Below are 27917 nucleotides of genomic sequence, written 5' to 3' on the forward strand. Positions count from 1 at the left end.
TTTATCTCGATGTTGGGTAAACAAAAAACAAATCCTGTATTCTTCCAACTTTTTCAAAGTCGGATGTTTTCAGCGTTTTTCTGCGAAGATTTTCCACAGCTTGCTCTAAAAATTTAGGCTTCACCCATTCCGAAACGGTGGAAACACCATCACTGTAATTAGGTGCAACAGTTTTTAGTAAACTTTCTTGTTCAACTTCTTTGATAGTAACTAAATTATCAGCGAAAATAATCGCAACACATTCTGGCTTAGTCGCCATGGAACAAAAACACAAACACAAAGGAAATAAACAAACACTTGAATGCACTGTTGTAGACAGTGGCTGGGGAAGCAACTCAAGCTCGGACTCCCACCTCCCCTCACTAGCTATGCTCACAACGCTCTCGTCCTCGAATTATTTCCATGCAGTACAATCTTAATTCCTGGTTTATCGATTTTCGGAGGCTTTTCGGGTAACGCAGGTTTCGGCTGACCCGAGTTCGGTTAAGCAAGGCTTTACTGCGTATGTTAAAAATCCTACTGTATATCGACGTCACTGACATGGGTCTGTAATTCGTCGGATTACTCCTATTTCCTTCCTTGAGTATGAGTGTGATGGGTGCAATTTTCCAGGATTCTAGCACGCAGCTGAAGAAGCAAGGAATGATGTACATTTACGAATCTTCGCAACTCAGTTCGACTCGATATAACGCCAGGTTAGAGCCACTGTCGCTGCCAGACCTTGGCAGATCTATGCACTAAATTTCGCATCCTGCATACCTCAAGATCATGTATTCTTCCTACTATGGTTCAAAATGGCTCTGAGCGCTATGAGACTTAACTTCTGAGGTCATCAATCCCCTAGCACTTAGAACTACTTAAACCTAACTAACCTAAGGACATCACACACATCCATGCCCGAGGCAGGATTCGAACCTGCGACCGTAGCGGTCGCGCGGTTCCAGACTGTAGCGCCTAGAACCGCTCGGCCAACCCGGCCGGCTATTCCTACTATGCCCCATAACAATAATAAGTAAATTTTCGTTATTTGCTACCCTTTCTGGTGTTACAATTTAATGGCTAGAAGTGCGCACATAGTAAACAGTAACGGCAATATGACAATCCGTTGGGGTACCCCCGATATTACCTTCCGATGTATCTTTCCACACTATACTGGTAGGCCCAAGTCTCTTCACCTCTGTATTTCTCTCCAGTTCCTTACTGAATTAACACGATAAAGGGATCAGCCATTTTACTCTCCGGTACAACTCCTGCACTTTTAGCTGACTTGCAGGAGGATGTACTGTGGGACTGCGGGAGCCCGGATGGTGTGGCGGACGTCTGCACGGCGCTGTGGATGTAGACGGTCAGCTGTCCGACGCGGGTGCCGGTGATAACAATGCACGTGCACGTACGCGTCACTGTAATTCAGAAGACAACGGGCGCACGGATTCGTGCCTGCACCACTGCATCAGCCGTTGCTGAACACACGACGAAACGCAGAACACACTGCGGTTGATGGTGCATCGATGTCAGCAAGCCCACCTGGAACCGTTGGCATGAGACTGGTCTATGAGCAAATGTGCAACTTAAGGAGCTTCAAATCATACCATCATCATGTAGCCCACTACTAATAATGAATAAGCAACTGGAACAATATAGTACATGAAATGTATAATGGAATGACGGCAATGAAAATCTGTGCCAGACCGCGACTCGAACCCGGATTTCCCGCTTATCCCGAGCGGTGTTCTTACCTTTAGACTATCCGAGCACGTTTCGTGGACAGACCCAATCTTCCATATGTCGTCAACCATGTGTCCACAACCTGCACTCGTGCATCCACTATGTCTATTCCCGTACAGGGGGATATTTTAATTGAGAGTCACTTGCCCGGTGGCGGCGGGTGAAAACGATATTGCAATGCCTGTGTTCTTCAGACACGTATTCACAACATTTCATGCATCTCACAATGGCTGCACTCTTTGAGGTTTCGGCTGTAATAGCCGCAGCGCCTGTTCTTTCAGAAATGCATGTATGTCCGGAGGAACACTGCATCATACTTCTGAACAAATGCAGTGCAATATCGTACTGGATTATACTGAAAAACTGTATTAGGCAGATTCTGCCCTAGCGTCAATGATGGTTGCGCGAGTGCAGTGTTGCCGAAGACATTAACTCCTACCGAAAAGTATCGATCAGCGACAACTGGATTCCATCAGGTTCAGTAATTATTGTGCAGTAATGCGTTACCCAGTAATACTGACCGCCTGAGATTTGTATTGACAGTTTGCCCAATATACTGAAGGGGACTGCAAAGTTCTATAAATATTGACGCCCGTTCAATATACGAGAGTGAGTCAAATGAAAACCTTAAATTTGTAATAACAAATCGAAATTTCGCGCCGTTATTATGTAAGTTAGTAAGCGTGCTACAAACAGCGTGCAGAATGGCCTGTAGGTGGCAGCATAGTGCAGATACACACATACCGTCGCAGTATCAGTATAAAGATGGCCATCCCACTTGCGGCTTGCACCAGGGAAGAACAGCGTTCTGTTATTCGGTTTTTGCGTAGTGAAGATGTGAAACCTATTGGAATTCATCGACGAATGAAGGTTCAGTACGGTGACGATGCATGTTAGTCACAGCAGCAAGTCTACGAATGGAGTAGGAAGTTCGCAAATGGTGTAACTTTAGTGGAAGATGTTCCTCGTCCAGGTCAGGCACAACGAGTTGTGACTCCATAGAACATTGCAGCAGTAGAAGTCATAGTGCAGGAAAACCGCCAAGTGACACTCAATGACATTGCAGCATGCACGATGTGCTCCAATTTCACAAAGTGTCTGCAAGATGGGTGCGACGACAGCTGACTCCTGAATTGAGAGAACGATGTGTTGATGCTTGTGAAGAACTTTTTCGGCTCTTTGAACGAGAAGGTGATGGCTTCCTTGCAAGAATCGTTACTGGGGACGAAACGTGATTTCACTTCCACCAACCGGAAACGAAGAGAGCGAGCAAGGAATGGCGTCATTCCTCATCACCAAGTGATTTCCGTAGTTTTGGACCACTCAAAGACGCAAGCGGAGGAAAGAGGTTCCATTCTGTTGAACAGGTACGCCACACGGTGCATGAGTGGTTGTGCGGACTACCAAAAGAATTTTTTTGCTAAAGGAATTTATGCACTTTGTAAGCGCTGGAGGACTTGCAATGAGCGTGGGGGAAATTATGTTGAAAATTGATACATCTTTGTACCACTTCTGCACAATAAATAATATTTAAAAAATATTTAAGGTTTTTATTTGACTCACCCTCGTACTTATTTTACCGAGTAAGGATGATTTCGGCAATACACGTATATTCCTGTCGAGACCGAAACAAATTAGATTTGCTCCGAACGACTTCCCGTAAAGAATTGAAGATCTCTAGGTTCCATGCATCGTTTACTGCCGACGCTATACTGTGGACAAAACTGTATTGTAAACTCTAAGGAAAAAAGGACACATCGCCAGGGAATAATCCGAATGGGTCGGAAATCAGTGTATCTGACTTGCACGTACAGACAAACTAATGGTGAAAAATCGGATGATTTATTTAAGAGATTGAGCTTCACAAATTCAATAACGCGTTGGTCTACCTATGGCCCTTGAGGTGCACGTCGACTAGCAAGTAAATTTCCGCAAATCGCCTGCAGAAGCAATTTCTGCAAGTTCTTTGACCTGGAAACACCCTCAGCAAGTCTACTTCCTCAAGTTCCGTCTACTTGCAGAAGTAGCTTCCGCAAATTAGTGGAAACAGTTTTTTGCATCTTGCTGCAAGTATTTGATCAACTTGCCAGTTCGCTGAAAGTTTATCTCAAACTTGCATAAGTTTTGTGTGGCCAATGCCGGTAGGATAATGTAGGTGTCAAAACGGAGAATAGCACAAAGACCGATGAACGGAAGCAAATGTGCCATGTGAAACCATAAACATACACTGAAGGAAAAACACATCAAGAAGGAGTTGCGCGACATAAATGAAAGTTGGTAGGCATGTTTCTACGTATGAAAAATTAAGTCTATTCAAATTTCGCGCAAGTCGCGTAAGAGTGGCGCTAGTAGGATGCAAATCAAGTTTGTTTTGAAAATGCTGTAACGGTCGTGAGCGTTAGTTACCTTTGCGCATGGACGTGGTGAGTGTGCCTTTAAAGGTAACGCCTCACAGAGCTTCAACGAGGTTTTGTAGTAGAGCTACGAGAAGCTACATGTTCCTTCTGCGATACTGCAGAAAGACTTGGCAGGAACGTAACCACTGCACATAACTGCTGGCAGTGGATGTCACTGGAACGTAAAGGTCGCACGATGACGAGCTCCAGACGGCCACGTGCACTACGGAGAGGGCAGACCACTTGTGTTCGGCTTGGGGCTCTGGCGCATCGTACTGCATCTGCAGCAGCAACCTGAGTTGGCACCACAATGACACAGTCAGCTGTTACAAATCCGTTACTTCAAGGACAGCTCCGAGCTAGAGGCCTTTTTTTTGTTATGGTTTTAGGGCGCAAAACTGCTACGGTCATTAGCGCCCGGTCTGTGACTTAGGAAAAGGTAAAAAAACGAAACTGGAAACCAGCAGCAATGGGAGCGAAACTCAAAAAAAGTGGGGAAACCAAAAACAGAAGGAAAGCTTAAAAAACCACTATAGAAGGGGAGTTGTTTGTCCCCAAAAAAGAGCTTCAAATAACTGACGTCATCTCACTGGCACTAATGAACTCGAAAACGCGATCGGCTGAGCGCGTGTCATCTGCTAAAATGTAAGATATATCAGTCGACAGCTGTAGACGGACGCATAACGGAGTAAAATAGGGGCACTCAAGTAAAAGGTGTCTCACCGTCCACAGTTGAGAGCAGTGGGGACAGAGTGGGGGTGGATCGCCGCGTAAAAGATGTCGATGGCTAAAAAGACAGTGCCCTATCCGGAGTCTAGTTAAAATTACCTCCTCCCGACGACGAATTCGGGAGGAAGAGGTCCAAGCACAGCGAAGAGCTTTCACGTCCCTCAATTTATTATTGGGAAGTGTCGACCAATGTGCGTGCCATAAAAGAGCAACACGACGACATAAAACACTCCGTAGATCGGCGAAGGGAATCATGCGAATAGCTGACTGAAGAAGAGAGACTGCAGCTTTGGTCACTATGTCGGCCGCCTCATTTCCATAGATACCAACATGTCCTGGGATCCAGAGGAACGCCACAGAGACGCCTCCCACGTGGAGCAAGTAGAGGCAGTCCTGAATCCGGTGGACCAGAGGGTGGACAGGGTACAGAGCTTGGAGACTGAGGAGAGAGCTGAGCGAATCTGAACAGATAACATACTGTATCCGCTGATGGCGACGGATGTATTGGACAGCCTGGAGAACAGCGTAAAGCTCCGCAGTATAAACCGAACACTGGTCGGGAAGCCGAAATCGATTGGGGGTGTCGCCAACAATATAGGCACTCCCAACACCAAACGATGTTTCTGAGCCATCAGTGTAAATAAATGTGGCATCCTTCATTTGTGCGCATAGAGCAGCAAATGCCCGACGATAAACAAGAGAAGGGGTACCATCCTTGGGAAACTGACAAAGGTCACGGAGCAGGCAGGTCCAGATCCGGGGCCGGAGCCAAGGCGGTGCTGTACCCCAAGTTGTCAAGAAAGTCTTAGGAAAGTGGAAGGAAAGAGAATGGAGCAGTTGACGGAAGCGGACTCCCGGTGGTAGTAGGGAAGAAGGGCGGCCTGCATACCCTAAATCCAAGGAGGCGTCGAAAAAAATGTCATGGGCCGGATTAGCAGGCATGGAAGACAGATGGCTACAAAAAGACTCAGTAGGACAGCTCGCCGATTGGACAGCAGAGGTTCAGCAGTCTCAGCATAAAGGCTTTCCACAGGGCTGGTGTAAAAAGCTCCAGACACTAAACGTAATCCACGGTGGTGGATAGAGTCAAGACGCCGAAGAATAGACGGACGAGCAGAGGAGTAAACTATGCTTCCATAGTCCAATTTCGAGCGCACTAAGGCGCGATAGAGGCGGAGGAGGAGCACTCGGTCCGCTCCCTAGGAGGTGCCATTCAGGACACGTAGGGTCTAAAATCTAAAGTGTTGTCATCACATTAACTCACACTCGAGCACAAACTACTTTCAAACAGCCACTGAGCCAGAGGCCCTGTATCGTGCGTGCACTCCACTGATCCCAAACCAGCATTTCCAACTTCAGCGGCGTCTAGCAAGAGCTCATTAGAGGGCAGGATGGAGGTCTGTTTCTGCCTCAGTGCCACTGATGGCCATGTGTCGGTTAGGGGGAGGCCAGGTAAGCGCCTGCAACAAAACTGGACTTACACCTGGAGCTACGGTATGGGAAGCGATTTCGTATGACAGCAAGAGCACTCTCGTGGTTATCCCATGCACCCTGACTGCAAATTTGTACGTCAATCTGGTGATTCGATCTGTTGTACTGCCATTCATGAACAGCATTCCAGAAAGTGTTTTCCAACAGGATAACGCTCGCCCACATACCGCTGTTGTAACCCAGTATTTTCTACAGTGCGTCGCCGTGTTGCCCTGGCCAGCTCGATCACCAGATCTGTATTCAATAGAGCACATATAGGACATCGTCGGAGGAAATCTCTAGTGTCATCCACAACAGTATTGTCCGTTCCTGTATTGACCGACCAAGTGCAACAGGCATGTAACTCCATCCCACAAACTTCCATCCGGCAAACTGTACAACACAACGTTTGCATTCAACAATGTGCCAGTTACATCGGTTATTACATGTACAACTTTGCTTCCGCCGTTTTTTCCCCAGCATTTGACGCTTTAATGAGACAAATTGGTTATACATGTATCATTCAAAGTGTTTTCCATCGCTGGCAACTACTTTCTCCCATCTTTCGGGCAGTGTACGAATCCCGCGTCAAAAATTGTTCATCTTTTGAAGCGATCCATGAATCGATCCAATTTGTGACTTCTTCATGAGATCGGAATTGTTGGTCAGCCAGGCCATGCGCGCCATTGATCTAAACGTGATAGAGGGAGTAATGTCTGGAGAATACGGCGGGCGGGGTAGGATTTCCCATTTTACCGTTTCCAAGTACGTTTTGACCTCTTTTGCAACTTGGGTTCGAACGTTATCGTGCTGCAAAATCACTTTATAGTGCCTCTCGATGTATTGCGGCCATTCGTCTTTTAATGCTCTCTCAAACGCATTAATTGCGTTCGGTAACGAATACCTGTGATTGTTTCACTTGGTTTTAACACGTCATCGTACACGACGCCGAGCTGGTCCCACCAAATGCAGAGCACGATCTTGGAGCCGTGAATATTCGGTTTGGCCGTCGACGTGGAAACATGGCCAGGATATCCCCATGATTTTTTGCGTTTAGGGTTATCCTAATGAACCCATTTTTTGTCCCTGGTCACAATGCGATGCAGAAATCCCTTCCGTTTTTGCCTCTGAAGCAACTGCTCACAAACACACAAACGCCGTTCAATGTATCTTGATTTCAGCTCACACGGGACCCAAGTTTCTTCTTTCTGAATCATGCCCATAGCCTTGAGACGTTTTGAAATGGCTTGCTGTGTCACTCCCACTAATCGTCCAATTTTTCTTGAGTTTGACGCGAGTCTTCACTCAGCAATGTCTCCAATTCTGCATCTTCGAAAACATTCTCTCTTCCATCACTATGCCAGTCAATGACGTTAAAATCACCGTTCTTGAATCGTTGAAACCACTCACGACACGTCCTTTCGCTAATAGCGACCTTACCATACGTACTTGAGAGCATTCGATGAGACTCCGCCGAATCGACTAATGTTTGAATGACAGAGGTCCAAGCTAACTTCGTGATGTCTGCAATCTTGTTTCTTTCGACCGCTACTTACCGTTGTCGCCACCTATCGGCAAACGGCGGAAGCAAAGTTGTACACCTTGTAAATGTACCAGCATTTCACATTTGCAATGGCTTATCTCACGCTTATGGTAACCTGTGATCTTGCAATGTCAGTCACTTAGATACGTAACCTAGGCAAGCATTTCCGAAATTTCACTACTCTACATTAACTATTGTTTGGTACTTTGATGTTTTCCGTCGGCGTATATACTTGGTCACCGTCAGCCAAGAAACTGCCAAAACATTAACCGATTGGTTTGTTTCAGGCAGTAGAATGGCAGTAGAGCCGTCTTTGCACTTGAGTTGATTTTTAATCTTGGCGTAAACAAAAATGCATTATGTTCATGATAAATAATGTTTGCAAAAATCGAAGAGTAATTAAAAGGCGATTTTCTTTGTGATCTAGCTTGCCGATTTCTTTGTGGTCTACCTTGCGGCTTTTTTGTATCCTTTTCTTGAATGCATTACGGCTGTCATAAAAGTAATAAATACTGTTTGCAAAAGTCGAAGAACAATTGAATGATGGTCTCTTGGTAATTTTTGTATCCTGGTTATTTTATTGTACAATAGACAGAAGATATTCGAAAATTGCATACGACATTCTCAATGTTTTTGATCTGAGCGAAGGCCTCTAATTTTAATCCATTCAGTAGTGTTTCCTGATAAATATGTACATCTCTGTGTCCATTTATTCACCCATATATTTCTTTTTTAACATTTTTGTCACAGTTTTTCTTCAATAATAATAATAATAATAATAATAATAATAGTAATGCAACAAGGATGGAGACTGCTGTAGTTTTTATTAGCACGACACTGTAAACAATCACTTGCCAATCTCACGACTAGTCTCTAGTGGAAACACTTTTTCAAGTACTTGAAGCAAGTTGCTGAAATTAACTTGTGCTAGCGACTTACAGAAGTAAACTTGCGCAAGTTTTTGTTCTGTAAACACCTCGTCAAGTGCTTGCTCAAGTTACTTGCTATTGGAAAAGCGCTGTTAGCAAGCAGTTACTCGGCTTCGCACTGACTAATAGAAATGTTGGATGTCCTGAGGGGCATCATGCCAAATTCTGTCCAATTGGCGCGCTTGGAACGTCAAAATCCCAAGATGGTTGGAGGGCACTTCCCACAATGTTCTAAGCGTTCTCAACTGGTAGAGAACCGGCGCGGCGACTTTGCCAAGGTAGGGGATTTGGCAAGCACGAAGACAAGTAGTGGAAACTCTCGTTGTATATGGGCGGGCATTATCTTGCTGAAAGGTAAGCCCCGGAGGGCTTGCCATGAAGGGCAACAAAACGGGGCGTAGAATAATATCGACGTACCGCTGTGATATAAGGGTGCCGCGGATGACAACCAAAGAGGCCCTGCTATGAATAGAAATGTCGGCAGGTAACTGTAAAAGATATCAGCTTTTAGAGTACTGTTGTCTGAGTAAAATGGGGTGTAAATTATTTGTTTATATTACTATAAATCGTGTGATGTAAGTTTCCTGATCTTTTTTATGTCGGTGCAAACTTTCGTTTAGCAGTGAAAAGTAAACTGCATCTGGCATATATATACATGTGCCAGTAATCGGGATTCGACGTTCCGTCGACAAGATCGTTAGAAATGGATCACAAGGTCGGGTGAAGTAAGGGTAAGGACGGAAATCAGAAGTGTGCTTTTCAAACAAACCATGACTTTGTCTTCAGCGATTTTAGGAAACCTAAATGCAACACAATCAAAGACCTGTATGGGTATGGAAGGTGTTTCAACGATTACCTCGTTGGTGATAAAAGCGTTCCACGGCCGCCACTATAAGTAAACTCATTTACTATCACTGAAAATGGAAAATATATAAGCAAGAAAACTAATCGGGGTTATAGTAATTTTATCTGTAAACGTTCAGTGAGGATTTGGCTTTCCGTGAGGCAGGCTGCATTTGTAGATAGCGTGTAAGATACACGCCCAGTTCTTTATAATGTGTTGTGCACTAATTATCTCAATGAGCATGAATCGTAACAGATTTATAGATAACTTTATTTTCCCTTCCCTTGACTCTTAAAAACCGACTCGGGTTGGTTATTTAACACATACAAAAGTTAAAAAATGTTATTGTAAGTGTTAAACCAGTTTCCCGTTGTCGCTTTCATAGCGACTAGAACACGTGCCTTCTCCCGAGTATTTATTAACAAGTTACATGTCAACTATCTGTGGTCCTCTATTTCAGTCATTTAAGAAAATAAAGACTATGTACAAATACTATTTTTGTATTTATACTCTGTATACTGCGAAACGTTCAAACCTAAGCAGTTAACCAGTATATGTATACAACAATTTTCAGAATTTTATACACAATCAAGAATCTACTTAGCGTATTTTTCGCATTTAGGTTTCCATTACTAAAATTAATGTATCACAATACATGCTGCTTGTACATCTAACACTAACTTCTAAAATTCTTTTCGTAGATTATTAAAAAAATCACATTTAAGCAGCAAATTGTACAATAATTCCCGTGACGTGTGTTCAAAATTTACGGTAGTTTCTGCGTTGACTGATTCATGGACCATGCTTTGGCGGTACGTCACACAACAACGCATCTGTCACGCACTGCATGCAATATACAAAACGGCCGGCAGTGCCTACAGTTGCTTCCCTCTAGTACTAGCTATTAGTTATTTCTCCGATAGACAATGGTTGGATTCCTTTAGATACACAGTAACATTTCTTCCGCTTTATATACGTGAATTTACAGCAACTAAATCTGGTGATGCTCCCGCATATGTATACAATCACAAGCTACTCCAAAGATATAAGACGCTATCAAGTATGAACTGCAATGACATCTCAAACAAGCTACGGCTTGATGTCATACCGGTTTTTACCTCATACTCTAACCTAAGCAATCCATGTGTTAATACAATATGTAACAAAACCAGACTAATGAGCAATAATAAGCAATTAAAATACGACTTTACTTACCACGATAAGCAACTAAGTAAACGTTTTGTTGCAACGTCTTCCCCGCGCTGATGTCACACACGCAAAGCACAAAGTGTGCTCACAACACAGCTACGGATCTGTCGTATTTTGGAACTTTCAAGTCAACCAATCGCGCGCCCGCTTTCCAGCCCCTGGCAGTGGCGTGATTACTGACGTAGTGTGTGTAGACACACGCTAGTCGATCAATGAATCCAAGTATCCACTGCGCAGATGCGGGTTTCCGCGAGGATATTCTCACTATCATCGAGCAGTTAGAAACATCAACTTATGATGCACGGACACAAAATCATAATGACCGCTAAGTGCCGTCAAAACTGCCGGTTAATAACATGTTTCACAGTATACAAAATACGTGTATGCTACTGCCCACTCGCAACATTTTGTTATTTGTTTGATACCAATTCTAGCAACATAACAAAGCCAAAATGTAGCCTTCCTGCGTGTGTTAAAGACACATTCCATGATGTGTATGTTGGTACAATTGACAGCTGCTCTTAAATTCAGCACGCGGGAGGCGTTGTAAGCTGAAAGTGTTTTGTGTACATGTATTAGTGTTTTGTTTATGAATGTTGGGACTGATCTGCAATTGTGTGTAATTTTGAAACTCTGGAAATGGTTGTGTTAAGTAATTTTCCACCTCCTACGGAAGGCATAAGACACCAACAGCCCGCCACTGTCGCACACGTTAACAACAGAGATATTGGGAAAGGCACTTTGTTTATAACGGAAAGGTGCGTTTCAACATGCTGAACTGACTTAAATTCTACAAGTGACATCAGTTACTAGAGAGTATGGCTTTTATTTCACATAGTATTTCTTGCTTACATCCGTTGGTGTTAATGTAGGTTAAGGGCATATACAAGTTCCCAACCGGCATTTAGGATTGCAGTATGTGTTTAATTTATTATTTTATTTCTTACGCAGTGCATGTGGACGACATTGAAATAGAAATACGATAAGACTTTTATGTAGCATGAAAAAATTCTTTTATAATATAATTTCCTCTTTGGCCCCTTTAATGATTTTTGTTTAAAAATGTGCACATTGTGATGTGCGAAATAGGTGCATGATATGCGATAAGTTACAATGTGATTTGATGGTAGATGTTGTGGTTTTCAACCTGTTTCTTAGTTAATGAATAAGATCTGTCAGCTTTTGAGAAAAGTAGCCTACTTCGTATCTACACTATACTTAATTTGTTCAGAGGGAGAAAAAAAACAACAAAAAGGCATTTAATGAAAGTGATGAAATACAGTGAACCATATCATTGGTGATAACTCGATACTGCTTCGGGTAATTGGTAAAATTAGGGTGAGATACGTAGTGGTCACCGCTACTGCCCCCTCTTCCTCCTGCTTTTTTCGTAGCTTATTTGCGAGGTATTTACAGAATGAGCATCAAAATACTCGGAGACATATCCATTATCAGAGGTATGTTTTCTGAATGTAACGTGCAGTTTGTGTTTATGGCGAAAAGGATGTTATATATATGGCAAAATGCGTTTAAATAGTGTGTGAATGTAAACATTAGGCCAATCAATTATCGGAATGTTCATTTAGCTTTGCTGACTCGCAAGCAAATTATCGCCTTTCATTCAACGTTGACTTCAGGGTGCGCTACAAATCGGTCACTACAACCAACATTTTCCAAAGTTTAGATCTTTCCTCTATTACATCATAGGAACCATTGAAATTAATGAGAAAGGGTGATACATTATCTAGTCATATTCAATACTGTTAATCACAGGCCATGGTAGGGTTCCTTTCTAAGTTAACGATAGCACAATAAAGAGGCACACCAACTTTGAGAATAATATCCCCCACATGTGCAATAATTTGTGAAACTAAAAAATTTACTGTGATGCAGACATACGACTTTTGTATACGGTACAGATACGTGTAACTTGATGAAATAGAGGGGCATAGCTAAATGAACATAAAATCAAAGTGAGTGTGCGCAGAGTCCTGATTATTTATGCAGTTCATAGTATCCATGACATCATTGTCAGTATGATGTTAAGCTTTAATCTTCCTTCCTTCTTCCTTTGAAAGCTCCAAATCTTAAGGATAATTTGTTGATTGCTGTACAGAATTTATTTAGTGTTAACCCCCGGAATTTTTCTCAGGATGCTCCCACCTCTTTTACTGATACTTCATCCATGGCTGTATTTAAACAGATCTTACTCCCAAGCACCTGATGTAAGTGGAGTGGGAAGAAATCCTAATATGTAATAAACACACAATGTACTGTATGGTGCAGTTCAGTTATTGGTGGAGTATAGATGCAGATGTAGATTGATGACCATGGGGTCCTCAGCTTATGAAGTATATCTTCATTTTATGACTGTTTGACTGTTACTTGTCATTTCAGCAGTTTCTCAATGCCGCTGGTATTAATATCACTCAGCGTTAGCCGTGGTGCCAGAATAAAACTGGACAATACTCATTGGTCATCCTCTGTGACGGAACTTTAGGAAGTTCTGCTTTTGTTTTGCTACAATTTCAGTTCTTATATTATTCCAAAGAACCTGGAAATTAAAAAAATATATTGCCAGTAGAGTAGGTATACTGCCAGGGAGTAAAAGCATCCAAACAAACAAGAGCTTGAATATGTAGTCCTCCCTGTGAAGCTTTTGAGTTGATAACAGAAAATGTCCCTTTATACTGAACATATTAATGAAATGTGAAAAGGGATTGTTTGATAAACTATCTGTGTTCTATATAAGCCATGGTTTGGTTGGTGGAGTTAAATCAGTGAAGTGAATGAGGAATAACACTCTGTTTTTTGAGATGTAACAGCTCAGAAGGTGACAAACTTATTGAAAGTTAAGGAACTTAAAGGGCATCCAGTCAACAGTGTGCTGCTTGAAACTTCATTCAAATGAAGATAGTGTTATGAGTTAAGATATTAATGGTAGACAATGAGAACATCGTAACTCCATCTGTCTGTGAAAACCTCGTAATTCCAGTAACTCCATTATCAAAGGCAAGATTTGGAAGTGCACTGATGTCTCTAATATTTCAGTACCTAAGTTTCTAGTAGAGTGTTGCACATGTAGCACCTTTCTGTATCACACACACACACACATTTATTATTATTATTATTATTTTAAGAAATCATTTTTACTTTTCGTGTAAAATTTAGCAAAATGGAGTTATGAAGTTTATATTGCCTATCATAGATATAATTGTTATAATTGAAGTGCAGGCCGAAGGCATCACAGAGGCTTGTGATACAATGATAAAGGTTGATTGTATGAAAGAGAGAACTGCTTTCAATACACCAGTATTACCTGGGTATCTCAAGGCAGGTTTCATTCAGGTAAGGTACTTGAATGCAAGAGATTTTCCATTCCACTGTGGGTAGTAAATGTGGTGCAACCTGTTGAAGACTTGGTCGTGCTGCTCTTGAATCGGAGACAACATGCTTATCCCTGCCATGGTGCATTAACTCCACAGGTTAGCATCCAGTCTGGAGGTGGGATACCCTAACTTCAATGGAAAGAAGAGAGTCCAGGTAATTAAAGTTACAAAATGTGCACCATATGCTGAAGCAAAATAAATCTTCCAAGCATAACTCAAGAAAGAATTGTCTAGTTGAAATAAATTTAGCCAACTAAAGAACCCTTTCAATCATTAGATATAGATAGTGCGTCCCAGGCTACAGCTCAGTTCCTGTCACCAAAATAGAGGAAGGCTACAGTGAGAGGTAAACTTACGACTGTGAAATAAGAGTAAGTGCCATCTGACCAGGAAGCCTTCAATATAGGTTATGGAGATATGGACACATACGAGTTAGTAAAACACCACCTCTCACTCCTCTTTTTCCTTCACTTATAGTAACCACCATGATGAAGAGAAAAGGGTAGCAGAAACACCACTGAAAGATGATACCCAAAATCAGTGAATGATTGCAGCTCACACAGACACAAACTAAAAATTGCATTACAGGCAAAACTTGTCTGTATTTGTCTACAAGATACATTCATCAAGCCCTCCGATTTCTCTTTGCTAAGGGGATACAAGCTTTGTAGGAAAGATGACAGACCCAAAACTATTCCATGAAAGCATAGGCATCCACAGGCATTTATTCCCCCCCCCCCCCCCTCCCTTTGCGGAATACAGAGCTTTTACTAATTAAAATTTCTTGTACACAATTAAAAGTGATTTCCTGTGATTCCACTGCACCACTTATTTAGCTGGTTGTAGCATTATGTGGCTGGCTAATCTCAGTGATGCTGTGCTATAGCTTTAGCAATTGCTTTGTAACATAAAGCTTGTTTACCAATTTTAGAGTCTTGCACTTTGCCCATCCCCAGCTAAATTTCTGTGGATGCTCACATGTGAATGCCTGCTTGCAAAGTTTCAAGAACCAAATTTAAGTGATGATTCTAGGAATATACAATAATTCACAAAATATCACTTCCATAGGGATTGTAAAGACAAGATTACAGCACACAGAAAGTGCCCTCTGCCGTGCACTTAAGTGTTTTTGCAGAGTTGAGATGTATGTATAGATAGCCTCAATTATGAATGGGTGAAGAGTCATAAACTCAACTCCGTGCAGGGTAGCCGTGTTGTCTAAGGCCGTCGGAAGTTAGTCCTCCCTCAGGCATGGGTGTCTATGTTGCCCTTAGCCTAAGTTAGTTTAAGGTAGATTAAGTAGTGTGTAAGCTTAGGGACCGATGACCTTAGCAGTTTGGTCCCATAGGTACTTACCACCATACAAACTCTTAAGACTCCTCGCCTAACACCATCATTTCACATGTAGCAAATGTGCTGTTTTTGTGTCCCAATGTGAACGTGTTGACAGTAAAGGTGTCGCAGGCCTCATTCAAGAACTCCTGCCACTATTTTCCTTATTGGATATGTCTGTGCACAGAATATGCTCTGAGGTCCTCCAGCAGCTGCTTCCGGTGTCAAGTTTTAAAGGATCTGCTTCTAATAAAATACTCATGCCTTCTAAATATTAGTAAAGTGACAAATTTCAGCACTGCATTGGCATTGTTTAGCAGCATAGGCCTCACGATATTATCACCCGCCTTGGAGTGTCTGCTTTGTTCAAAATGGTAAATAAATTACATTGCAGTTTCCTTTCCCTGTTATAATCCAGGTAGCTGAGAAAGCAGTAACCAAACATCATCTGCAAGAATGGGTGCTTCGTAAGACTGATTGGATGCTGCAGTCAGCTGTCTCTGTTAGGACACAGTGACAGCATTGAGAAGTGGCGGACCACGAAAAAGTGAACAATACACCCATTTTAAAATTTGCCTCTCATTTTAGGAGACATGGATGAAAACAGATTTTCAGTCTGAATTGAGGAAAAGGACAGTGCTGCCAAAATAAGCAGCTGTCTATCTGCATTAAATGTAGTGTCAGCATTTTAAAAGCCAGGTAGACTTTCAGTGGACGCAAAAAGATGGCATGGCCCAGGTTTCTGTTCTGTATCTTTATTTTTTTCAGCAGAAATTTGGGAATCGATGAGGATTTCTGGGAGAGATGAATATCTCCATTCTCTTCTGCAATAAATAATAACATCCTAATGTCAACTCCAACTCTTAGCAAACAACCTAGGGGGGAGGGGTTGGAAGTTTCAATTTCTGCAGTTCTATATGGAGTATGTTCAGTGCTGACTTGCACACAGTTACATTACACAGATTGTTTCACAATTCTTATTGCAGGCTTCTACATGCTGTAGAGGGGGGAAGTAGCAGGTAAAGTTTGGATAAGGAAGCCATGTCTGGAACTGTACTGTTTGGATATAAAATAAGTTTGAAGGCCAGATCACTTTCAAATCTCTTGCATTATGGTATGCTCACAAACTGAGAAGAGTGCTTTCAACAGTTCTTATGGCAAGTGCAGCATAGTGTACCATTTTCATTAGAGTACAACCATGACTTCGAGGGACTGATACAGTTGCAACTAGCAGGGCTCACTGGTGCTCCATAACATGGCACACTGTCAACTTGAAGAGTGCATCCTTATGTCATGTAGAAGAGAACCAGACGAAACATGGCCATGCCTAGGGCTCCTGTAGAGCACAGACGCCCGAGCTCTTTATCTTAACTGTATGTGTACTGTGAAGTGGGATTTGCTCTTAAACTTATTTTGCACCCAAACAGTACATTTCTGGACATGGATTCCTTATCAAAACTTTGTCTACTAAGTCCCCTCTGCAACCCTATGAGCCTACAATAGAAACTGTTAATACCAGTTTGCAAGAAAACTTAGCCAAAGGTATTAGATGTGCACTATGAGGACATTGGGCTGGCGACTAGTGCCTACTGAACTAGCACGATATCCAGGGCGTGAGCTGAGGCTCATGAGCCACCGCACTGTGAGGTGGTGTCTCCTCTTCCTCAGCACGCTAGTCCATTGTGTAATGTTGGCTATCTAGCATGATTTTGGCCAAGTATGACACCATCTTATAAAGAGAATTTCTCTTTGTTCACCGGAGTAGCCCAATTTTAATCTCTCATTACTATTTCGAAAATACATGTTTAATCAACACAAATTTGTTAAGTTCTTTTCTCAGGATACTGTCAGTTTCACAGCTCAGATCCACCAATATCTCTCCTTTCATGGCTTTTTATTCATGCTCCTTTTTTCCGTATTGAAAATTATCGTAGGAGAAACATGAACTTTTAAGAAACCTCTGGCAGGTTAAAACTGCGTGCCAGAATGAGATTTGAACTTGAGACCTTTGCCTTACAAGCTTCGTGATAAGGCTGCCTTCAAAACTCTGTGGTAAGGCTGGACGTCTAATTAAATTCACCCCAGGTATGGCAGAGCTCTGTAGTCTTTTGGGCCACCAAGATAAGCAACTATCCTGGGTCTCCTCATTCACAGCTGTATATCTGCTGATGCTTCTGTTCTTGCTGAGCATCTCACAACCCTCTTTATGACTGCAGTGGCATCCTCTTCTTACCCGGCCATCTTTCGAATGCATAAAACATGAGATGAACACATCCCTCCTATCCCGTACCCCGTCAACGATTCTTTTATTGACTGGTAACTGCTTCAGTCTCTTGGCTCATCACTTGATACAGCCCAGGTCCTGATTGATTCATAATCAGGTGATCCAACATCTGAATGTTACTCAGACTCCACGTACTCAGCATCTTCAGCTGTATTTGGCTAGGTGTTTTCATTTCACAGTGGCAAGATATCATCATTCCAACCCTAAAGCCACACAGAAAATAGACATCCATCTACAGCTAACAACTGACTAGCCTCACCGGCATGCCCTGCAAACTGCTTCACAGGATGGTAGCCCAACTTTTATGCTGAGTTGTGAAATGAGGTCTTATGGGCACTATGGTAAGGTTTCTGGGAGGGATGATCCACAACTAACCATCTGGTTATGTTCGAAATGGCAATACAACAGGATTTTTTTAAATACCAATACCTCTTTGCAGTTGCTCCCTGCCAAGTTTTATTCATCACTATTTATTTCACTGGTTGTTTCGAGTTAGAGATGGTACATCACTCAGCTCCTCATGGATCTAAGAGAATGGCATCCTGCAAGGATTCTTGCTGAGTGCTACAGTCATCTTCATTGCGATCACTGGGCTAGTGATGTGTTGGACAACTGGTCATCCCCATGCGGTACATCGACAACTTTGACATTTGGTCATCTCTCTATCTACAGCTTCAGTTGAACACCAATTCCAGGGTGCCATCCTAAGGGCCTTGGACCCTTTCCTGTGGCATCCATTTCTCTCCTGCAAAAACAATAGTTGTGCATTTCTGTCATTCTCCCACAGCCCATCCTGATCCTGACTCCTGGGCCCCCAATGCTTGTACATTGTTGCACAGTTCAGAACACACACTCTCTCACTCTCTCTCACACACACACACACACACACACACACACACACACACAGATATATAGGCTATATCCCTCGAGTGGGGTTACCAGTTGGCATATACCTAGAGGCCTACTGACTGGACCCCCACATAACCTCCTTAGAATGTGCTCCATGAGTTTTCTTGCACCTTCCCCTCCTCCTGTTCTTCTTAATAGCCTGACCACTATTTCAAGGATCTAAAGTTTCACCTCTCAGTTCTTGAGGATTATTGGGGTGGTACCATCATTTATATTGGTGGCTGTAAAAACCATGGATAGGATGGGATATGCTTTCACATTGCCTGTCAGTCAGAAATATGTTTCTGGGAATGTGTAGAATTTTTATGGTGCAGTTGATAGCCATTAACACAGCCCTACATTTTATTAAACAGACCTTCCTCGACCATATTTTAATTTGTAGTGCCTTGTGAGCAGCCTCCAGGCTGTTTATCAGTGTTGCTCTTGTCAACCTCTGATCTTTGCTATTCACGACTTTTATTCTGACCTGAGTTGTACTGCCTGCTCGGTTGTTTTTCTCAGGGTTCTAAGTCATGTGGCTATCCCAGGGAATAAATTGGCTGGCTTTTTTGGCTAAAGAAATGATTACTCACTCAGTATTCGTGGTCACAATTACGGATTTGTGGGTGCAAATAGGATCTCTCTTGACTTGGACACTATCTGACAAGCTACTGTTCCCTCTATGCAGACTATGAATTGTCAGGGAGACTACTGCAGCATGGCTCTTCTGCTCATGTTCTTCCCAGAAAGAATCCACTGTCCTATGTCGACTTCACATTGGTCGTACCAGATTAACCCATAGTTTTCTACATCAGCATGACTACTCTGCCGTTCACAAGTAAGTTCCTGGCAGATAGTTCTTCGAACCAACTTCATGCTATGTCTGTACTGTTCCACTTTCAAACAGTGTGCAAGCGCTTAAATCTCTCTGTACAAGCTCTAATTTCACTTGTTTTATTAGGATGATAGTTTCTCCCTATGTAAGTGGATTCAACAAAATACACGCATTAAGAAAAGTTTTGCATCACCGGTTCCGAGAGTTCCAGAACCTGTACAGAAAATTGGAATAGAGTTCAACATAAACATCATTTCTGCCCTTTTTTATTGCTAATGAAAATCGCACATTGCATGTTGTACCACCATACAGAGAGACCTTCAGAGGTGGTGGTCCAGATTGCAGTACACACTGGTACCTCTAATACCCAGTAGCACGTCTTCTTGCATTGATACATGCTTGTATTCATAGTGGCATACTAGCCACAAGTTCATCAAGGCACTGTTTTGGTCCAGATTGTCCCACTCCTCAACGGCGATTTGGTGTAGATCCCTCAGAGCGGTTGGTGGGTCACGTCCTCCATAAACAGCCCTTTTCAATTTATCCCAGGAATGTTCGATAGTGTTCATGTCTGGAGAACAGGCTGGCCACTCTAGTCGAGTGATGTTATCCTGAAGGAAGTTGTTCACAAGATGGACATGATGGGGGCATTAATTATCGTCCGTGAAGACAAATGTCTCGCCAATGTGTTGCCGATATGGTTGCACTATCGATTGGAGGATGGCATTCACGTATCATACAGCCATTATGGTGCCTTCCATGACCACCAGCAGCGTACGTCAGCCCCACATAATGCCACCCCAAAACAGCAGGGAACCTCCAACTTGCTGGACTCGCTGGACAGTGTGTCTAAGGCATTCAGCCTGACTGAGTTGTCTAGACACGCGTCCGACGATTGTCTGGTTGAAGGCATATGTGACACTCATCGGTGAAGAGAATGTCGTGTAAATCCTGATAGGTCCATTCGGCATGTTGTTGGGGCCCATCTGTACTACACTCCATGGTGTCGAAGTTGCAAAGATGGACCTCGCCATGGATGTCGGGAGTGAAGTTGCGTATCATGCAGCCTGTTGCCCACAGTTTGAGTCGTAACGCGACGTCCTGTGGCTGCATGAAAAGCATCATTCAACATGGTGGCATTGCTGTCAGGATTCCTCCGAGCCATAATTCGTAGGTAGCGGTCATCCATTGCAGTAGTAGCCCTTGAGTGGCCTGAGCCGAGGCATCTCATTGACAGTTCCTGTCTCTCTGTATCTCCTCCATCTGTTTGGTTCACTCAGACGCCTGGACTCTTCCCTTGTTGAGAGCCCTTCCTGACACAAAGTAACAATGTGACGCGATCGAACCGCGGTATTGACCGTCTAGGCATGTTTGAACTACAGACAAGACATGCCATGTACCTTCTTCCTGGTGGAGTAACTGGAACTGATCGGCTGTCGGACCCCCTCTGTCTAATAGGCACTGTTCATGCATGTTTGTTTACATTCTTGGGCAGGTTTAGTGACATCTCTGAACAGTCAAAGGGACTGTGTCTATGATACAATATACACAGTGAACGTCTGTCTTTGAGAGTTCTGGGAACCAGGATAATGCAAAGCTTTTTTTTGACGTGTGTATTTTCACATTCAGAGAAGAAAGTTGGCGATTGAAATATAATGGAAAGATCTTGCCCTAACGAAAAATGCTTTTCTTTTAATGAGGTGTATACAGTCTTGTTAGGAAGCCTGTTGTATCTTCTAATTGTTCTGTCAATAAAACACAGTCTGTGGTTTGCCATCCCCACAACATTATCAATGGGATCCTTCCAGTTTGTTGTTTGTAATTGTTGTTCCAAGTTATTTAGCAGTGTTGAAATCCTTTGGATTCGAGTGATTTATTGTGTAACCAAAATTTAATGGATTGCTTTTATAAACCATGTGGATGACCTCACATTTTTCATTATTTAAAGTTAATTGCCAATTTTTGAGCCATACAGATATCTTGTGTGAATCATTTTGTAATTTGTTTTGATCTTCGTCTGATTTTATTTGACGATAAGTGACATCATCATCTGGAAACAGTCTAAGAGGGCCTCTCAGATTCTCTCTCAAATTGTTTGTGTAGATTAGAAACAGCAGAAGGGCTGTAACACTGTCTTGGGAAATGCCAGATATAATTTCTGTTTTAATTGATGACTTTTGATTAATTACTAAGAATAATCACTTTCTTGTCAATATCGTGAATCCAACACACAACTGAGACACTACTCCATAGGCACACAGTTTAATTAGATGCTGCTTGTGAGGAGATACCAAAAGTCTTCTGGAAATCCAGAAATATGGAATCTATTTGCGATCGCCTGTCAGTAGTGCTCTTTACTTCATGAGAATAAAGATCTCGCATTGCTGTTGGCAACTTTCAGCTGCAAAGTACTAACAGCTGTAGGCAAAACAGTTGTCATTGCCGAGTTGTGACAACTCTGTGGCATTGCCATAGAGACATTTGCGAAATTGTGTTATGTTGTTGGTTGCAGCGAGCCTGCCAAGTTGCCATGCCATGCCCGCTGCAAATGTCTGGGATCAACTTACTCCGACTTGGCTGTAGTTGTATTGCACAAAGAACAATGTCCGTGTTGACTATGTGCCAATAGTCTTTTATTCAAGGTAATTTGTAATTTGAATCCAGTATGTGTTCTAAAATCCTACTGCAAATCAAGGTCAGTGATACGGATCTGTAATATAGGGGAGTTCTCCTATTTCCTTTCTTGTATATTGGTGTGACCGGTGCAACTTTCCAGTCTTTAGATCACCTGCCTCGAGATGACTGGGTTTTTGTGTTGTCCTCATCATTTCATTATCATTCATGAAAGTGGCGAGATTGGACTGAGTAAAGGTTGGGAATTTGTACGGGCGCTGATAACTGTGCAGTTGAGTGCCCAACAAACCAAACAAAATCGTCATCATCATCATCCGCCTTTAGATACAGATCTTTGGTAAAGTGAGCTGTTGTATATTATTGCTAGGTCTCAAGGTATTATATCAGCATACTCTGAAAAGAATCTATCATTAAGTCAGGCCTGGAAGAAGTGCCTTTATTAAATGTTTTCATGTAACAAGCTATCCCCACACTATGCTTGTGGTGAATTGCAAACAGTAGCTCTCGCCCATGTAAAACAACCCCTATTTTGTTCTCTGCATGCTAAGCATGGTGTAGCAGCACTACTGTTTGGGATAGGAAAAGTCAGTTTTGGTGCAATATTTCGCAGCGCACAAGTTACAGCCGGGTGCGGCCCTGTTTACAGTGAGTTACGCTCACCAGCAGTTGCGAAGTAAAATAGAGGCCACAGGGGCATAAAATCGATGGAAAAAGTACGCGCAGCAGTTTGCATGGTGCAAGTCACAGGCAGAAGGAGCCCACTGGCCAACCTAAGCGTTAAGAGTACGTGACACGGAGCGGCACGTTTAGCCACATATAAATAGGTGCCAGTTCACTAATAAAGCATTCAAGAGTGGCAGCTCTCCTGGACGGCGGGACATGTCACACCACCGGCTACACACAGCAGCAGATGAGGCGCCAGCATTCCAGTCCACGGCGGGTCGCTGGTTCGACCCTCTGAGGCCGATGCGGGGTCCGTAGCAGCCAGTGGTGGGCCACTCCACAGCTCACTACCGCGGGCAGTCGTCTTGGCTCCCACCCAACATGTACTGAAAACATCCAGGCCCAGGGCCACAGATTCAGCTGCCAGATCTCGGGTGCTTGTTGTCGCTGTGATCTTAGCCACACCAGCGAGGAAGCATGCCGTTGGGATGCCTTGCGGTTTCCCAGCGAACAGCGCTGAGGTGGCAGGGACAAAGACCGCTGAGTCGGCTGCCGGCGCATCCTGACATCGATGTGACTTCACAGCCATACAAGGCCGTCACACAGCAGTGTGCTGTGCGGGTCACTGAGGCAGCCATTCCGTGCCAAGCCGTTTCACAGAAAGTGAAGTGGTGCCCTCAGCATTGTGGGACCCGGTGACACCGACCGAGGGCAACGCGGCACTGTAGTTGGAAACAATAAATCACTTGGAAGGCTCGGACGCCTCTTAATACGGCGCCTTCTACCTCTTCCCGCTACATTTGGTGTTGCTGTTACATTTGGTGACCGAAGTTCCTACTACAATGGTCTTCCAGATTTTTTTGCCTCTAATATTGTCAGATGACTCATGGACAGTTGAACTTGTTCTCTGTGAAAGTGGTTTTTATTTTCGGATAGTGTTTTAAATTACTTCTGGAGTGGAGGCAGGGTGGTTGTGGTTGGGCTGTCTCCTGCCGCATGTGACACTCTGCATTTCATTAGGAAAAATCACAGTGGAAAGTCCAGGTTGTCACATCAATAGTACTATGAAAAGAATAGATTACTGCTACCGTAAAAATGGCGTAATGAGTTACTGATAGACTTGATGAAAAGACTGTTACATCAAAGCCTTTGATGAAAGCCTTCTTCAGAGAAGAGGTGCTCGCATATTCATAAGCACTCACGCACAAGCACAAGACCACTACTTCCAGTCCCTCTTGCCAGACTAACAGATACGCTTTGAAAGGGAGCAACAATCCAGAACGAGGTGGGGAAGGTGGGGGAGATTGCAAGCAAGGTGCGGGTGGGAGAAAGAGGAATTGCTGCTGCCTGGTGGAGCATGCAAGGACTAGAGTGGCAGGATAGTGCTGACAGGTGTGGCGGTGGGACGATATCGGGAGTGTTGTTAGGATAATTCCTATCTGTGCAGTTCTGAAAAGTGGGTGGTGAAGGGGAGGATCCAGATGGCCTGAGTTGTGAAACAGCCGTTGAATCAAGTATGTTTTGTACAGCTGTGTGTTATGCTACAGGGTGGTCAACTTTGTTCTTTTCCACAATTTGACAGTGGCCATCCATCCTCGTGGACAACTGGTCAGTAGTCGCACCAATATAAAAAGCTGAACAATGGTTACAGCAGAGTTGGTATATAAACATGGCTGCTTTCACAGGTGTTACTTATACTAACATAATCTATGATGCCAAAGAATTTGAGTCTCCATTGGAGTATACTGTGGACTGCAAAATAAATACTTTGACAAATTGCAGGAAATATTGCAAGGCAATATTTTGTTATTTAAATTGTATATAATCTCGTTTGTGAGTTGGAAAAAAGTAGTTTTCTGTGGAGAAATTCTGGAATCCAAATTGCGACTAACTATTTTATTTTGTGATAGGTATCTGTTTTACGGGTGTAATGGTTTCTAATGTGGTAGTGTTAACAACAAGACTTGTTAATAGTTATTACCATCTCTCTCACTGCCTTGTTTTAAAGGGGTCTTACAATAGCATATCTTGGCTTGTTGGGGAATACCATATTTTACAGACCATAAGATACTCTTGAAATTTTTAAGCAATTTTAAAAAAAAAATAACGTTTTACCATTGTTGTTATTAGATTGCAAACCCAGACTAAAATGATCCTTAGTTTATAAAACTGAACTGACGTTTAAAATCCCTGAAAGTCATTTGGCCTTTATTTGAGTCCTCTACATGCACATTTACACTCTCTCTCTCTCTCTCTCTCTCTCTCTCTCTCTCTCTCTCTCTCTCTCTCTCTCTCCAAACACCACCCCCCCCCGCGCCAAGTTGTTCCCGCCAATCATGACTGAAATGTCACTCAGCTGCTCTGTGTCCATGTTCTTCTGCATATGCCATTACTATCTATTTATAGTTGGCTAGCTACTAAGAAACATATTGCACTGGCAGTGATAACACAAATCATTTGCAATTAAAGTGCACAGGCACCTTAGACTGCAATAACGCATCATGGGCTAGACAGTGTTAGGAGCTTGTGAATCCTGACACTCTTATTTGTCGCATGGGTGCACTGCTGCTGCCAGTTGAATTCTATGTTGCCAGATAGAAGTCCCCGCACCATGGTACCAGAGTATGCTGTTAGAGGAGCCATAATGAAATGGCTTTGCTCATTGATAGAGTGGAGGTGTGCTGCACCAATTTGTTCTGGCTCCTCTAGTGGCACTGTTACTGTGGCTTAGAGATTTGAACATGTACCAGCGCTGCAAATGTATACCTGCAAAGAAACAAAAACTTACTTAAATAATTTTATTTAAAGTGACTTTATTTGAGGTGACAATTAAAACTTTGACTTTCTTTCGTATAATGTATTCACGACCTGATCAAAATTATCTGGACAGCAATATGTAATGCGGAATATACCCCTAGATGTCTGAAGAGGCAGCAGACCTGCTAGTATGAAAGGGAGTATTATGTTGTCTGTAAAGAAGCAGTAACAATGGACTGGATTGGTCAGGAGAGCTCAGTGACTTAAAGCATGGGCTAGTCGTCAGATGTCAGCTGAGTAGCAGATCGATCAGGAACATTTCAACCCTTCTAAAGCTGCCTTAGTCAACTATTGGTGGAAACACAAAGGAACAACCACAGCAAAATAAAGATGATGCAAACCTTGTGTGCTGATGGACAACAGTAGTCGAGCATTGCAGAAGGTGGTTTTAAAAAATCACATGAAATCAGTGGAAGGAATGACTCACAAGTTCAAAAGTGCTACACTTGTCCAGCTAATATAATGACTGTGTGTAAGGCATTGAAAATAATTGATACAGTGCTAAAACAGCTACTCATAAGCCACACATTTCTGTAGTCAGTGTTAAGCAGTGTCTGTGTGTTGTAGAGTGATGTCAGTGGACAGGGGGTGGCTGGAAATCAGTAGTTGGGAGCAATGAATCGCGCTATACGCTGTGGCAATCTGATGAACTTGTATGGGTTTGGCGAATGCCTGGAGAATGTGATCTGTTGTTATGGGAAGTGCCAGCAGTGAAGTATGGAGGACCAGGTGTTATGGTATGGGAATGTTTTTTGTGGTTAGGGTGTGTCTACTTAAGAAAACACCAAACGCAAAAGGAGGTGTACACATTTTAAGCATTATGTACAGAGTACAGCAGAGGAATAGTTCAGAGATGATGGTTGTATCAGCATGACAGTGCGTTCTGTCACACAGCAGCATCTGTGAGGCAATGGTTTGTGGACAGTAGCATTCCTGAATTGATGGACCTATCTAGAGTCCTGACCTGAACCTAAGGGAACACTTGGGGAAAGTTTGAAGGTCTGCTTCGCTCCAGACTCCAGTGTCCAACATCACTACATCCTCTGGTTTTGATTGTTGAGGATGCCATTTCTCCATAGCCATTGAGTCACCTCATTGAATGTCTCTCCAGCAGGGTTCAAACCGTCATAAAAGCGAATGATGGACACACATCATATTACTGTCCATTAAAAGGTATCTGGATAGTTTTGACTAGATAGTGTTGCATGAAGAGAGGATTTCAGTAATTTACATGTGATATTGTTAGCCCCATCAAAGTTGTTGCTTTTGATAGTGTTAATTACATTCTTAATTTAGTTGTCAGAGGATGGAGTTCCAGGTAGTTTTTTTTAAACACACACTCCAAAGTTTGTGGTGGCCTCCCTCAAAGCTGATCTCGTACATATATTTTTAAGTCAGTAATAATGAATGTCAATTAGTTAAGATTATTTGTGTTTAGTGTTTTTGGGGCTGTTACAATCATACAAAAATGAAGGCATAATTTTTATCTGTTTCAGTCGTCTGTCATGGGTAAACAACTCCACTGGCCAGGGATTTTCTCTCGAGTACCCTCACATTGCTCTCCATGCAGTATCAAGGGATTTGCAGTCACATCCACAGGAGTGCCTTTATATCATGTTGGACACACACGTAGATGCAGAAGGTTTGTTGATGTTCAATTTCATTCAATTAACAATATTATGCAAGGCTCGCTCAGAAAGTAATGCATCACATTTTTTTCTTCAGTAGTTATTTATTGAACACAATTAAACATACACACAAGAAAGAATGATGTTTCTTCTGCACTCCCTATTTTTCCTCATAATATTCTCGTTGTATGGCCTCCCTCGAGTGGTACACAAGGGTATGTATACCTTGTCGGTACCATTTGTTGTTCTGGTCACAAAGTCATTTCTTCACTGTGGGTGTCTTCCATGAATGGCATCCTTTAATGGCCCAACCAAGTGGAAGTAAGGGAGCTATGTCAGGGCTGTTGGGTGGATGGAGGTCACACTTTCCAAACCTGTTTAGTAATGTGTTCCGGAGGCCTCAAACTTGTGTGAGTTCAAGCGTTGTCATGTTAAATCAATCAGCCATCTAAGCTGTTATGGCACCGAAGTAACTGGAAGCGCTTTTTGAGTTAGCTTAACCTGTTTACTTAAGCTTAAGAATTAATGGTGCTGTCTCTTGGGACCACAGGTGAGCACATCAGTAAGTTGTATCGTGTCAAGTGAGAGAGCCACGGATGGCT

General features: G+C 42.8%; 2 protein-coding genes across 3 annotated transcripts in view; one reads left to right on the plus strand and one right to left on the minus strand.

Moving 5' to 3' along the window:
- LOC124776757 (long-chain-fatty-acid--CoA ligase 4) overlaps positions 1 to 11214 on the minus strand; it is a 263835-nt gene extending 252621 nt beyond the window's left edge. The window contains exon 1 of one of the 2 annotated variants that reach the window (XM_047251886.1): positions 10852 to 11214. The gene's annotated coding sequence lies outside the window, so the exon portion shown is untranslated. The remainder of the gene's footprint in view (positions 1 to 10851) is intronic. The other variant, XM_047251891.1, reaches the window with a different exon arrangement.
- LOC124776758 (methylosome subunit pICln) overlaps positions 11061 to 27917 on the plus strand; it is a 78287-nt gene continuing 61430 nt past the window's right edge. Inside the window, exons 1-2 of the mRNA XM_047251893.1 lie at positions 11061 to 11603; positions 27184 to 27329. Of these exons, the coding sequence (XP_047107849.1) occupies positions 11485 to 11603; positions 27184 to 27329 (265 nt within the window). The 5' untranslated portion in view covers positions 11061 to 11484. The remainder of the gene's footprint in view (positions 11604 to 27183; positions 27330 to 27917) is intronic.

The sequence above is a fragment of the Schistocerca piceifrons genome, chromosome 2, assembly GCF_021461385.2.
Source record: "Schistocerca piceifrons isolate TAMUIC-IGC-003096 chromosome 2, iqSchPice1.1, whole genome shotgun sequence".
In the NCBI taxonomy this organism is placed as follows: domain Eukaryota; kingdom Metazoa; phylum Arthropoda; class Insecta; order Orthoptera; family Acrididae; genus Schistocerca; species Schistocerca piceifrons.